The 15,605-nt window shown below is 41.1% G+C and overlaps 1 protein-coding gene across 2 annotated transcripts in view; it reads left to right on the top strand.

The window, feature by feature from the left end:
- Window positions 1-15,605, top strand: part of KIAA1210 (KIAA1210 ortholog) — a 71,197-nt gene that overhangs the window by 40,916 nt on the left and 14,676 nt on the right. For both annotated transcript variants that reach the window (XM_035288540.3, XM_008989821.3), the window contains exons 4-8: window positions 1,867-1,993; window positions 2,632-2,766; window positions 6,756-6,911; window positions 12,180-12,383; window positions 15,121-15,214. In XM_035288540.3, coding sequence (XP_035144431.1) covers window positions 1,867-1,993; window positions 2,632-2,766; window positions 6,756-6,911; window positions 12,180-12,383; window positions 15,121-15,214 — 716 coding nt within the window. The remainder of the gene's footprint in view (window positions 1-1,866; window positions 1,994-2,631; window positions 2,767-6,755; window positions 6,912-12,179; window positions 12,384-15,120; window positions 15,215-15,605) is intronic.

Raw genomic sequence — 15,605 nt, 5'->3', positions numbered from 1 at the left:
TTATAGTAAGTTTTGAAATTGAAGTATAAGTTATCCAACTTTGTTCTTCTTGTTCAAGATTATTTTGGCTATTTGCGGCCCCTTGCATTTCATTATGAATTTTAAGAACAATTTTATGGAAAAAAAAAGCCAGCTGGAATTTCAGTAGGGATTGCATTGAATCTGTAGATCATTTTGTGAAGTACTGACACCTTGACAAGTTCAAGTCTTCCAATGAATGAACATGAGACTTCCTTTCATTTATTCAGGCCTTTGGCATTTTTCTCATCAGTGTCTTATGGTGTTCAGAGTATGAGCTTTGCAAATCTTTTGTTGAATTTATTTTTAAGTTTTTATTATTTTGTTGCTATTGTAAATGGAAGGGTTTTCATAATTTCATTTTCAGATTGTTCATTGCAAGTGTATAGAAATACAATTTTTATATATTTTATATATTCAACTTTGATGATTTCATTTATTAGTTCTAGTCATTTTTAGTGGATTCATTAGGAGTTTTTATATACAGAATTATGTCATCTGTGAATAGAGATAATTTCACTTCTTCCTTTGCATTCTGGATGCCATTAATTTCATTTTCTTACCTAATTTCTCTATCTGTAACCTCCCATACACTGTTGAATAGAAATGATAAGGGCAGTCATTCTTGTCTTGTTCCCAATCTTAGGGGGAATACATCCAGCCTTTCACCATGATATCAGCCGTGGTTTGTCACAGATATCTTCTATCAAGGTTGAGTGCATTCATTTATCAGGGAGGGGTGTTGAATTTTGCAAATCTTTTTTCTGCATCTATTGAAATGGTCATATAGTTTTTGTTTTTATTCTATTAATATAGTGTTTGACATTCATTGATCTTCATATGTTAAGCCAATCGTTCCTTGCAAATCCTACTTTGTCATGGTATATAATTCTCTTTATATGCTGCTGAACTGAGTTCGTGAGTTTTTTATTGAGGATTTTTGCATCTATATTCATAAGAGATATTGGTCTGTAGTTTGCTCTTCCTGTGATGTCTTTGGTTGATTTTTTTTAAGGTAAAATACATTATCACACTCCAAAAAGTCGTCTTTCATGTCTTTAGCCTTTTATTTGTTTCTGTCTTTCTCTAAATTTTCTTAACACGTAATTGTCATCAACCTGGCACCATTCCCAATCAGAAAGTATTCTCATCTGGATTTAGCAAGCTTGGGGAAGGTAGGGGCAGGTGGTATATAAGATGACTTTGAAAATAGGATAGAAATGTTGTAGGGCTCCTGTGTGAAAGAGGAAAGGATCTGATGAATGAAAGCCTCCCGTATCTGAGAAGATCTTTGATACACTTAAAAAAAACACTAGAGAGAAATTTGGGTGTGAAAGATCTTTTATAATTTTCATTGTAATAATAGCAAAACTCATGACCTTTCCTCTCATTCCCTAGAATTGCTACTATTGAATTATATACTTTAAATGGGTGAATTGTATGGTATGTAAACCATATCTCAGTAAGACTGTTACATAAAAAGGATATATGCTCATAATGTAAAAATTAAAATTATACAGAAGGACAAGAAGTAGAAAATGAAAATTTCCTTCCTGTCCCTAGTGCACCATTCCTCAGAGGGAACCACCTCCAACAATTTGTGGATATCCTTCTAGATTTTTTTCTTTGAGTATGAACTATATATGTATGTAATATATGTATATATATTAATGGGATAATACTATTATTTTTTTGCCTATAATCTCATAGGCAGCTTTCTATGTCAATGCATATGCATCCCTGCTTTCCTTCTGAGGTATCTAGGGTATGCCATATTATGAATATACATTTGTCTTCAGTTCTCATGACCCTTGGATTGATTTTACAAGAACTTTCCTTTCTGTCCAGGGCCAAGAGTGGCATGGGGAGCAAAGCCCTATCTCATGATAGCATCTTCTTCTTGGTTCCTGAGCCTGAAAGATCAGCAAGTAAAATGAGGCCTTCTGTGGATCCCCAGAGAGGCAGACCTCAGCAGGTAATAGTGGACTCGAGCATCAGTGTCTAACTGGACCACTCTTCTGTTCCCTACTCTAACCCTGACAAAATTAAAAGGAGTGGGAACTTGTTTCTGCTTCTCAGCTAATCCTACCCCCAGAAGGCTGTTGTAAGCCTTGAATGAGAGGATGTATAAATATATAATGTGCCTATTACCTGGCACACAGTGTTGATTAGTATTTCCATATTCACTTCTCTCTTTCTTTTTATTTATTTATTTATTTTTGAGATAGGTCTCACTCTGTCACCCAGGCTAGAGTGCAGTGGCATGATCATAGCTCACTGCAGCCTCAACTTCCCAGGCTCAAGTGATCCTCACACCTCAGCTTCCCAGGTAGCTGGGATTACAGTCCTGTATCAACATGACCGGATGATTTTTTGGTACTTTTAGTGGAGACAGGGTTTCACCATGTTGCCCAGGCTGGTCTCAAACTCCTGGGCTCAAGCAACCTTCCTACCTTGGCCTCCCAAAGTGCTGGGATTACATGTGTGAGCCACCACCCCTGGCCTATATTTACTTCTCTTAACATACAATAAGAATAACTATTTTGGCAGTGACATTCTACTGTTTATATGCTGGCATACCAACCCTTAAGTTTTTCTCTCTCTCTTATACAGAGATCCCATATTTCCAGAACTCTGCCTAAACCTAAGAGTAATGTGCCTGGAGCTGTGTCTGGAGCCATGTCAGGAGCTGTGCCTCAAGATGTGCCTGCAAGTGCAGTCTGTGTTACGAGGCCCAAGATCACTGAGGTAACAAAGTGGAATCGTTCAGAGCATGGGCAGCTGAGTCAGAAACACAGATCTATGCTTGAATTCAAACTGTGCTACTTACTGGCTGTGTGACCCTTGGGCTAGTTGCTTAACTTCTCTGAGTCTTCTTTTTTTTTTCTGAGACAGAGTCTTGCTCTCTCACCAGGCTGGAGTTCAGTGGTGCAATCTCAGCTCACTGCAACCTCTGCCTCCTGGGTTCAAGCGATTCTCCTGCCTCAGCCTCCCGAGTAGCTGAGACTACAGGCGCACCACCGCACTTGGCTAATTTTTGTATTTTTAGTAGAGACAGGGTTTCAGCATGTTCGCCAGGATGGTCTCGATATCCTGACCTTGTGATCCACCCACCTCAGCCTCTCAAAGTGCTGGGATTACAGTCGTGAGCCACCGCGCCCGGCCTGAGCCTTGCTTTCCTTATCTACAGTAGATATAATATTAACATCTACCTCAAAAGGTTGTTTGTGAGGATTGAATGAAGACTTAGAGAAGTTAAAGACATTGCTCAAGCTTACCCAGGCAGTACATTGTAGACTTGGAACTCTGACCCAGGTGTATTAATCTCAAAACCCTGATCCTTCCATTATCCCAAGATGCTCAAGTTCTTTATACCTGCCTGGACAGAAAGAAGGGTACACCTTAGCCCCTATGTAATGTAGCATTTATGTGGCTTCTTGCCTCCAGCTAATCCTAAACTTATGGTAGGGATCCATTGCTCAGTCAGACTATAGCTCTGATTTAGAAATGCTCCAGTGGGAGCTGGAGACATTGTCAAGGAGACAACCCTTAACAGCTGCTTTCCCCTTCTCGGCCTGTGGGTGGGATTATGTCCAAAGGTCCCTGTGTAAGTGGGAAGACCACACAAGGAGGAGACCCTTCTCCACTGGAGAGATGATTATTTTCCATTTGGCAAAAGGTAAGTGGGGCTTATTTCTGACATGCCTGCTAAGACCCCACATCTCTCACTCTGGCTTCCTTTCTTCTGGATCCATTAGCTATGAAGAGTAGAGGAAAAAACACTGAGATAGACACTAATTGTGTTGACCCTAAGGTTGTTAAGCAACCCCTAGAGTCAGAAGACTGTTGCTGTCTTGTACTACAGCAGGAAAAGTCATTTCCATGAACTATTCAATCTTCAGTTTTAAACATCAACACTAGCTTTCACTCACCTCCATAGTTACGCTTCCTGCGGCCTCACAACCATGACCAAGTGTCACAGTGTTCTCACATTCAGAAAGAGGAAACTGGTTTCTTGGACTCCTCCTTCTCTCCCCTCTTCTCTTAGTCCCAGCTACAGAGAGACTCATATAGCAGAGATATTCCTTTTCTTTTTTTTGAGACAGAGTCTTGCTCTTGTTGCCCAGGCTGGAGTGAAATGTCATGATCTCGACTCACCACAACTTCCGCCTCCTGGGTTCAAGTGATTCTCCTGCCTCAGCTTCTTGAGTAGCTGGGATTACAGGCATGCACCACCACACCTGGCTAATTTTGTATTTTTAGTAGAGACAGAGTTTTTCCATGTTGGTCAGGCCGGTCTCGAACTCCCAACCTCAGGTGATCCACCCGCCTCGGCCTCCCAAAGTGCTGGGATTACAGGTGTGAGCCACTGAGCCCAGTCCCATTTTTTAAAAAATTAATTTTTGTGAAAACTAAAGGAAAACATTCTAGGGGCATTGCTTCTCACAAGGAAGTGGCTGGGGAAGGCCACAATAGCCTAAAGGCAAGTTTTCTTAAATGTTTGGCTTGGGCCTACACCTCATACTTTTGACCAGACCCCTTAGTTCATACTGTGGAAAACAGGGCTGAAGACAGCAAGGTATTAATAGGACCTAAGTCATCAACAACCAGCCTGACCTTTGCACGGGAAACTTCCCTTAAGTACCAAAATGACAACCCCAAACGGAAGGGTGGTTGACAGCATTAAGTCAAGAGTCCTGACACCCAGTGCTACATAGAAGCTGGTGCAAGTATGGAATTGGCCAGTGGGGTCAATTCCTTTGAAGGGGCAGGATTCTAATGGATGAAGTGACATTCAGAACAACTGGGAGATTGTGAAAGAAGAAATTCAGGTATACAGTTACGTCAGAAATACTGACAGTGAGACAGTTTTATTTCCTGCCAGATTTTCACCTGATGTCCTATCTGAGGTGTTAAGAATGTAGATGTCTACATTACTCTCCAAGACATTCTCTGTTCCCTTTATTTGAGCATAAATAGTTAAGAAGATACAACAGCAGATTACTAGCATCTTGCTGTTGTTGAATCAAATTGAATTTATTCATGTAAGGAACTGAGACTTCAAAACAGTTTTTCTTATTGCTTACGGGCTTGACTGTCCCTCAGCCCTTCTTAAGGAAGCAGGCACACCATCTGCTCTGGTTGTTGACTTTAAACTTCTTGAACTTGGCCTTTAGTATGGGCTCTCCCTTTTCTGGCCCTTATAATTGGGAGACAGGAGTTCATAGTGATCAAGAACAAGGGAATCAAGCTGGACAGACCTTTCAAATGCTTCCTCTGCCACTGGGAGAATTATGGCAGGTTACATCATCTCTCAAACTTTGTTTTTCCCATCTGTAGCAAATGCTTCAAAGAATTGTTGTGAGTCTTCAATGAGATGTATCTATGGAGAGCACTCCCTGCTTAGCACATTGTAAGCCCTTAGTAAAAATTAGTTGCCATTATTGTAGTTATTATTATTAAAGCTGGGCTTGGGGCTGGTTGATCTGGCCTCTTCCCAAGAGCTCCCAATGGGGCCTAGCAGTAATAAGGAAGCCCTGGAGAACCTGGCCAGGAGCACCCCAGGAACATAACCTTAGCAAGCTTCCATTGTGGCGTCTTCTTTGGCTACAGTGTCTGAAAGCTGTCTGCTTTGAGCTAAGGAGAGTCTACAACAGAAGCAAGCATGTCAGCTTCATGACAGCAAGAATTTGATTATTGTTGCAGGCCCAGTTCCTGGAACGGGGTATAATGCATTGTAGATGCTTAGCCAGTATTTGTTAAAGATAAAAAGCAGGGATTCTGATCCACATCAAGAGGACCATGGCAGGGACCAGTGCCTCCAAATCAAGTGTACCATTTTCTTCAAGATGGAAACAACTAAATTGTCTGCTGAATCGCAAGGAAAGCCCAAATGATCAATTTTTTTTTCCTTTAGGAAACTAGGACTAGTTCTGTAGATTTTCTTTAAAAATCCCAGAAAATCAATCTTGACAGGATTAAGATAAGCAACTAACAATCCAGATAATTCCTGGAATACTATGAGCAAAGAGTGTAGTTTGGATGCCAATTCCAGGTCATAACTATGAGAACTGGACTTCCAAAGACATGACAAAAATTAAAACAAAGATCAGAATTGAATAAGATTTGTATTTAACACCAATACGGAGATAACATCAGGATTGTGATTTTGCATGAACAAGTAATTTGAAGTTTCTGTCTTTGGGGATTGGCAAAAGTGTGCAACACCCCAGAGGGGAAATCAAAGCTACTAGTCTTTGGTTTGAGTAGGTACCAGAAATGAAGACAGGGAGGTAGAAAATTCTTCCCTGTGTTTATTTTTTTTTTTCACTTTGGATTCTTAGTCTTCCACAAACTTTCGACTTCTTTCTCTTATTTTACTTTATTTTGAGATGGAGTCTGGCTCTGTCACCAGGCTGGAGTGCAGTGGTGCGTTCTCAGCTCACTGCAAACTCCACCTCCCGGATTCAAGTGATTCTCCTGCCTCAGCCTCCCGAGTAGCTGGGACTACAGGCACGCACCACCACACCCAGCTAATGTTTGTATTTTGAGTAGAAACAGGGTCTCCATCACTCGACATCATGATCTGCCCGCCTCAGCCTCCCAAAGTGATGAGATTACAGGCGTGCGCCACCACACCTGGCCTTCTTTCTCTTATTAAAGAATAAGAGAAAACCACTAATTTGGGAGAGAATGCAGAGGTTTTTACTTGTTCCTTCTATTCTCCCTCTTGACAGAAGCCACCATCGCGCCGACGCCGACTCAGCATCATCCCACCTGTTGTCCGATCTGATCCAACTTCTAAGGACTTGGTAGAAATTTCTGTCGATGATGAGTCACCTAAGAATCCACAAAAAAAGGCTTTACCACAGGGGATTTTGACAGCAACTCAGGTGAGTATATTAAAGGGCAGGTTGGGGGGGCTCACAGATCAGAGGCATAATTTCTTCTTCTGTTCTTTATTCTCCTGCTGGAGCTCACCATTAGGGGGATGATTGGGGAAGGAGCTGACATTCTTGGCTTTTGATTTGCATGGCGGTTTTCCATCCAATTCTACAAACCAAATAATCATAATTTTAATGAATAAGCAATGGAAGATAGTATTTTGGAAGCAGTAATAGTTTGCAGATGTTTTGAGTATTTCATGAAGATAAAAATAGAGGTTTTTACTGAAGCATAGTCTCTACACTTTGAAATCTAAAAAATATCAGTGGTTAGGGCATATAGTATTATTTGATAGATACATATCCATGTGAAGAATCAGTTGACACATGAGAGGGCAATGTGTCTATTTATATGTCTAAGTTTTTCAACCAGATAATATCAGTCAGCAAGTTAGTATCGTGTGCCCATATAAACACTTCCATTCTTAAACTAATGTGTTTAATTGAATTGGTTGTTGGTGAACTTGAAAGGGCTCTTAGAGTGAAGTAGAGTTTAGAATGATTAACCTTTGGAAATAAAATGTAAACAGAAACCTAACTTATAATGAAGAGAATTTGCCAGTCAGAACAAAACTCTGTTTTGTTGTTAAAAGATCTTATGAAGTGAAGCAGCCCTCAGATATGTCAACAAAGAAACAAATTAGGTTAAAACCAAAGTTAAAGCACAGACTGGTAGTAGGTGGGTGGATGCTTATTGTTCTATGAATCTGGGCTATGACTACAAGTATTTTCTGCAGAATGCCACGAAATCAGATGAATAGGGATATATAGTCTGAATTAGTGGAAGGGTTGACTTAGATAGCATTTTTTATTGTACTAAAATACAGATCATGTAAAATTTGCCATGTTAGCCATCTTAAAGTATACAATTCAGTGACAGTACATATATTCGCAATGTTATGCAATCATCACCACTATCAAGGGTCAGAACCTGTTTGGTTATCCCAAATGGAAGCCCAGTTCCTATTAAGCAGTCATTCACCATTTGTATCTCCCATCAGCCCCTGACAACAACTATTCTACTTTCTATCTCTGTACTTGCCTACTCTGGATATTTCATATAAATGGAATCATACAATATGTGGCCTTTGTGCTGGCTTCTTTCACTTAGCATAATGTGTTTGAGGGTCATCCATATTGTGACATTTATCAGTACTTCATTTCTATTTATGGCTGAATAATACTTCATCATATGGATGTACCATATTTTGTTTAGCCATTCATCCATTGATGGACACTTGTGTCCTGTCTACCTTTTGGTTATTGTGAATGGTGCTATTATGAATATTCGCATACAAATTTTTGTTTGAACACCTGTTTTCAATTCTTTTGGGTATATACCTAGGAGTGGAATTGCTGGGTCATATGGTAATTCTGTGTTAGCTGAATTAGCTGGGTGTGGTGGCACACGCCTGTAGTCCCAGCTACTCGGGAGGCTAAGGTGGAAGAATCGCTTGAACCGGGGAGGCGGAGGTTCCAGTGAGCTGAGATTGCGCCACTGTGCTCCAGCCTGGAGACGGAGCAAGACTCCATCTCAAAAAAAAAAAATTATAGTCATGTTTGTGGGTGTGAAGTAGTATCTCATTGTGGTTTTGATTTGCATTTCTCTAGTAAATAATGATGTTAAATATCTTTTCATGTGCTTATTAGCCATTTGTGTATCTTCTTTGGAGAAATATCCATTTCTCCTTTATCCATTAATTGAGTTACTTGTCTTTTTGTTGTTGAGTTTGTAAACCAGAAAAGTATCTAAGACAGGTCAGAATCAATTTGGAAATCTTATTTTGCACATCAAAGGAGAACATATGCCCCCTCCCCATGATTGTATACAAATGTACAACTTTCAAAGTGATTTTCCATATATAGTTACATTTGATTCTCTCAATAACTCTGTAAAGCAGCCAGGAAAGATTCCCATTACAGATGAAAAAAGTTGAGGCTCAGAGCGGTGAAGTGACTTGGCCAAAGCCACAGAGCCAAACAAAGATAGAGCTAGGTCTTGATCCCAGGACTCCTGATCAAATCTATAGCACTTTCACTGAACTATGTGGCTTCTAGCAGTCCTCTAACTTTGTATAACCAATGCTCAATAATAGCAACAGCAGCTAACATTTATCAAGACTTTCTTATGTAACAGGCACTGTGTTAAGCACTTCCCATGTATTATTTTATTTAATCTTTACAACAACGAACCAAAGTATGTATTATGATTATTCCTATTTTACAGACATGAAAACTGAGGCTCAAAAGGGTTAGGGAACTTGCTCAAAGTCAGACAGCCAATAAATGGTATAGCTAGGATGTCATATTCAGGCCTGTTTGGTTTCAAAGTCCATGTTCTTATTCTCTATACTAGAAATGAAGAGAAAGGCTCTCATTCAAGAAATTGAAGAGATTGTGATAGAAGGGGGGTGCAGGGAATATCAGAAATCCCACCTCCAAGAACTTTCAAGTTGGCAAAAATCTTGGCCACAACAGCTTTTAAGCAACACAGATTTTGTGTTAAGCAGCAGCTGTACAGGAAGTCTCAGGAATGGGCACAGAAGCCACTTTGCCACACCCAGGGAATTAAAATCTTAGCCATTATTGGATCTCACTCTGTGCCAGTACCTCTTGGTGCAGAAGTCTCCCACCAAGAACCACTTTTCCCACCAAAAGTTGCTTCTTGAGATAATCCAAAGACAACTTGCTTTTAGCTTTTGACTCACATGGAACCCAGCTCCCCAGCATCCCAGCGTCAATCTCGGAGTGTATTTTTTCCCCGGGGTGGCAGCTTTATGGACCAAATGCTTGATGAAACCTGGACCTAAACAGCCCCCTGGTAATCCTCTTATTTAAGACATTACAACCAGAGCTTTCCTTTGTTCCAAGAAGACAGTCAAACTGCTCTCTATCCCTGCTCAAAAGGAGAAAACCCTAGCATCATACAACAGAAAAAGAAATCATTAAAAGGACTGCCAAAATGTGCATTATTGACTAAACTGCTTTGCACTGGGTCTAGAAACTTTACAGAAGGGAAAAAAGAAGTGAAATGTGTTTTTATTTTCCAAAGAGCTGCCCTTATGCCAGCTAATAGCAAGAGTATCCAGCTCCCTACCAACCAGTGCTGAAGAATCCTTTTCCCTGGCCCAAGGTCCAACTTCCTTTTCTAAGAAGATTCTGGATTACTGGGTACCTGGCCATGCACATCTTCCAGATGTTGAGGCATGAGGAGCCCATTAATTCCAGATATTAATCTGAAGATGTCTGTGCTAAACTCCCTCTAAAACACAGGAGAAGAAATGGAAACATCTCAGCCTTACTTAATAATATGCATAATTGACTACATATCCTCCCTTAAAAGTGGGAGATAAATAATGTGGACACAGTGGACACAGAGTGTAGAAAATAAGCATTAGAGATTTGAAAGGGTGGGAGGGAGGGAGGAGGGTGAGGGATGTCAAATTACTTCATGAGTACAATGTATATTATTTGGGTGATGGTTACAGAAAAAGCTCAGACTTCACCTCTATGCAATATATCCGTGTAACCAACTACACTTATACCCCTTAAATTTATACAAACGAAAAAATAATATGCATATTGGGTTCAGACAGGGTATGTTGGTATGTTGGCTGTCAGAGTGCATAAAAGGAGGAATAGCGCTGGAGGGGAGTAAGGAAGGAAAAGTAAAGGACGGTGTCCCACTTTCTCCATTCATTTTCCTTTCAGAATTCTGCCAGGAAGGGATTATATTTGCTTTTCCTGGGTAACTCATAAAATCCTGTGGTTGGCTCTTGTGGTAACTTTTCTAGGTTGCTGTTAACCAGGAGGGCTGAGGACCTAAGAAGTAACCACACTTCCTCCAGCCTTAAAAGACCAGAACTCTGACACCACTCTGAAGTAGGGAAGACATTCAGAACAATAAAAGAAGAGCTTTTACTCTATACACTGATATTAAATTTATTTTTCCAGTAGATAATATAATCTAACTAGACAATATCAGGAAGAGGCAGTATAGAAATTCATGGATGAAAATTGCATAAAGAAGTTAAAGAAATCTTCGGATCAATCTTAATTTTGATTGATCCCACAAAAGGCAACTGTACTATTCCTCTGTCTTCTCCCTGAATCCAAAGCAGAATGGTCTGCAGGATTTGTCATCTGCCTGACCCATTAACTCTGTGTTGAGTCCCCAGGCACTGGAATTACAGTGCCATCTTCCAAGATAGTAGCTAAAGTTATCACTGCATCAACATACAACAGTGGTGGGAATCGTGAAGACATGTGAAAGCTGCAAGTACCAAGGGGATCCCTGGCAGTGTGCAAAACTAGTCTGAAGAGAACATAGTGGGTCAACACAAATGGAAATTCTGTCTACTGGCTAAATTTTATAATTTGCTACTAGTATCTAGCAGAGACAGTTTATCAGCTGATCTTCAAAGGGTCTTCTGCTAACAGAAATCGGAATCTTCTTAGAAATGGAAAGAGCTCTGGGGAGGCTCTTTGAGGTATGGAAAATACTATGTCCAGAAGCCCAGAGGAGACCGTTTTGAAGGTCCTACAGAGGAATTCAACTAAGTGTCCCAGAACCAAATAGTATGGCGATATGGAGGGCAGCCATAATGAGGACAGGGTTACGGGCTCCATACCTGTCCCACTGGAGGTTGGAGCATTCAATTCCTGAGGGTCCTCCCATCAGTCTTGCACCCATGAACTGTCAATATAAATAAAAGGTAGTGTGCTCTCTATGAAAATGCAGCTTGCAGATAGGCCCTCTTCCAACCTGATTTTTCTCCCTCCACCCAACCCTCCAATGTAGAAATCCCAGAGCTCTGCTGGGTTTCACTAATACCAATTGTGCCTCTCACCCCAGCCAGATGTCCTGTTGATAAGAAGGGGATCTAGGACAAGAGAACATGCAATTCCTCTGATCTTGCAAACTCAATTCAGTGGTCGCGTTCTTATCTCGAGGACAGTGGGGTGCCCCTGAAAGCTTTCTAAGCAGGGGAGTAACCCAAACTTCTTCCTGTTTCTTGTTTTTATCTGCAAGGAAATCGGTAAAATTATGGAGCTTACCAATAATGAATAAGCCTATTGACTGGAAATGTAGGAAAAGGGGACAAGAGTTCACGAAGAATTTCTTCTTTAGGAATTCTTCAGTCAGAAGAATTTCCAACTTTTGAGACCAGTAACAGCATATGGGTTGACTCGTCTATTTTCTCTCACCTTCTCCAGAGCTTCTCTGAGCGATTACCTGGACCTGACTGCTCACAGTCCTTGACTGCATTTGCCACACTTGCCTCTGCCAGTAGCACCCCACTGCCGGTTGGTTTCAGCACCCCAGCCACCACCGAGGCCTGTTTGGATTCTTCAGCTGCTCGCCACAAGATGACTTTAAATCCCCGCAAACAAAACAAGAAGAAGAACCTTCAAGCAATTGTAAGTCCTTCAAGAGACAGGGGACTAAACTCTTGTTTAAGAAAAGATAAGTTCCAATCTTTGCAAACTACTGCTAGGGAAATAGTATGGTGTAGGAGACCCATGCCCTAAGTAAGATTGGCAAGGTCAAAGGCGCTGTCCTAAGCTTGACAACCCCAGAGGGGGTGAGCAAGCTTGCATCTATTGGGTGTGGTTTCCTATCCATGTGGAACTTTATATTAGAAGGGACTAAAAGGAAGCAGAAACAGTGAATGATTTCAACCCCCATAAACTGCTTATTGGCTTAGCATCTGAAAGTTCACTCCACCCTATTTGTAGAGAATATTCAACCGTACCCCAGATCAGGATTCTTTCAGTTATTCATCAGATGAGATCCATGAGTTACAAACTGCAGCACCATTCCACTTATTTGGAGGTCAAGCTTTCAGCAACTCTAAACATCCAGAACTTGGTTGTTAACCTCTCCAAAGATCTCCAAATAGATGTCACATGACTTTCTAGGAAGCAGACCTACTGTGCAAAAAACATGGCCACAGATTAGACTCAGACCTGACAGCAAAGAGAGCGACAGCTGATAGCAGAGAGAATGACAGAAACAATCTGGGGCCATTTAATATAGGGGCTCAAAAACCTTGCCCACTTCAATAGGTCCTTCAGGGTCACACTATATCACAGTCCAGTGTAATAGATCATTTCATTATTTGTCCAAGTCATCTAGAAAAAGTAGATTATGTTTTGTGATCCCTGTTTAATTTAAAAGATAGAGAAATAATGCTTTTAGAAAAGGCTTTTAGTAAAGATTAAAGATTAGGGCTGGGCATGATGGCTCATGCCTGCAATTCCAGCACTTTGGGAGGCCGAGGTGGGCTGATCATGTGAGGTCGGGAGTTCAAGACTGGCCCGACCAACATGGAGAAACCCTGTCTCTACTAAAAATACAAAATTAGCCGGGAGTGGTGGTGCATGCATGTAATTCCAGCTAGTCAGGAGGCTGAGGCAGGAGAATCGCTTGAACCTGGGAGGTGGGGGTTGTGGTGAGCTGACATTGCACCATTGCACTATAGTGTGGGCAACGAGCAAAAGTCCGTCTCAAAAAAAAAAAAAAGTTAAGGGTTAAAAAATGTCAGTGTTTAAAGGGATGTGTCAGTTGGCTACAAAATTCACTTTTATGAAAAACTGAATTCGCCAGTGATTCTGGTCTGAAAGTAAGAGACTGTGAACGAGAGGTAAAGAGACTAACAGATTGTACAGTACAAACATTTTACAGGGAAGGACATTAAAGCACAAATACTTTCAGATACTCACCCAGAGTCAAACATCCAGATGGTGGGAGAGCTAGGGCCAGAATCCAGTCTTCTGACTTCTAGCTCAGCACTTTTTTTTTTAATCCCACCATCTTGCCTCTAGCTTAGGCATCTCAATTTCACTTCAGGAAGTACACAAAATATGAGTTGAAAGAACAGGTGCAGGAGCAGGGGGGCAGAGGGAAGCCCTCTGGTGGCCTTGAGAGTATCTTCTTAGTTTGGTGTCAAAAAAGGGGTGACCAATTACTAGGTGCCAAACCCCATATAGGCATTATCCCCTGAATACCTCACCACAGACCTGGGAGATGGGGGAGTTTGGCTGAGGGAAACAGTATGAGCCTTCTAAGTTTCTTCTTTCTGTATAGCCTAGTTGAGAAAAGGCCTGGGCATCACCCTCTGAGAAGACCAGGACGTCCACTTCTTCCCTGTGACTCTCTCCCTGACATGTGGATGAATATAAAAAGATCCGAGATCATTTATAACACAGGGACTACTACCACTTTCTCCCTGCTCTGGAATTTATTAGATCTGCAAGTCCCACACGAGGTTTTTCCTAGTCTCTTATTTATTGATGTAGACACAGTGATTCAGAGAATAACTTGCCCAAGGTCACGCAGCAAGTAAATGATGAAGAGATCCTGAATCCAGGCCAATCTGACCACATTGGCTCAAAAATAAATTATTATGAGCTGTGTCTGTTTGCACAGGCACTTTGAGTGGGAGTGTAAAGAGTTGTATGTTTGTCTTCACATGCATGCCATAAAGGCTTACACTAAGCAAATTCCATACACTGTTCAGTGCAGTGCTATGCGGACATTTCCAGAGCTGTATTCTAATTATCAGAAAACCTTATTTATACTAAACCAACTTCACCCCATCTGATGTAAGGGCTGAACCCTTCAGCTTTTTCTCCTTTTCCTCCCAACAAAACCCCAATTCTCTTTCTTTGTTTGATCTGGAAAGAGATGATTCATGCTTTCATTAAATTCCCTGAAAAGAAGCCAAACAGGATTTGAATTTGGCTCACAGGTCGGTGAAGCAAATCTGAGAATCCCATTATGGCCAAGGGCATGATCGTTGTCAGCCCCAACGACCCCATTTTCGGATTCATGGGCTTCCAGTGTGGTTCAGTAGTTTCCAGGGCATTTTAGAGAGATCGCTGTAGTGTGTCATTCAGAGATTAAAAACTCCAAACCTGGATGAACCACTTCCAATAGGTAAAATGATCCCCAGGGATCTCTTGGTGGAAACAATTCCATTAAGAAATCCCTGGAAATATCTCCATTGAAATAACTTCCATCTTTTCAGGTATTGTTACATGCCCAGCATCAAGAACTTTTTTCCTGATTTTTTTTTTTTTTTTTTTGGCAACCATGCAGGAGTGGTTGGAAAGCACTTCAGTAGGATTCAAGCTCATTGTTTTCCCGTTTCAGGTAAAACCAAACCAGGAGGAGCGAAACCTTCCATTGGTTTCTGGAGAAGAAAAGAATGTAACCAAACCAAAAGAAACCAACCAAAAGAAGCTGGGTAAGGACAGTACAGGATAGCATATTTTTACCCTCACCCAGAAACATGCATGACAGACTTCATCACACAGTGCTATGTTGATAGGAGCTATACCCAAGAATTATCCAAGACTGCTGTCCTTGGTCCTCAGAGAGCTTTCAATTTAAGATGCAGATAATGTGGTCCAGGCTCCTCCATCTAAACTGCTGAAGTAATATAATTGCCACTTGTGTGGGGTTCAGGTAAAGGATCATACCTGGATTCTTATTTTATCTAAATGAATTTCCAACAAGAGAGGTGTTTTGTTTATAAATTTATTTCATCTTCTTTGAGGGTAACGTACATGCTGAGTTCCTCAGTGAGCCCAGATGTGAGAGGACAGCCAGTGATTTTCCCTTCAGCATTCTCCCTC

The sequence above is a fragment of the Callithrix jacchus genome, chromosome X (genome assembly GCF_049354715.1).
Source record: "Callithrix jacchus isolate 240 chromosome X, calJac240_pri, whole genome shotgun sequence".
In the NCBI taxonomy this organism is placed as follows: Eukaryota; Metazoa; Chordata; class Mammalia; order Primates; family Cebidae; genus Callithrix; species Callithrix jacchus.
The sequence above is the reverse complement of the archived record's forward strand: the minus strand, read 5'-3'. Positions and strand labels throughout refer to the sequence as shown.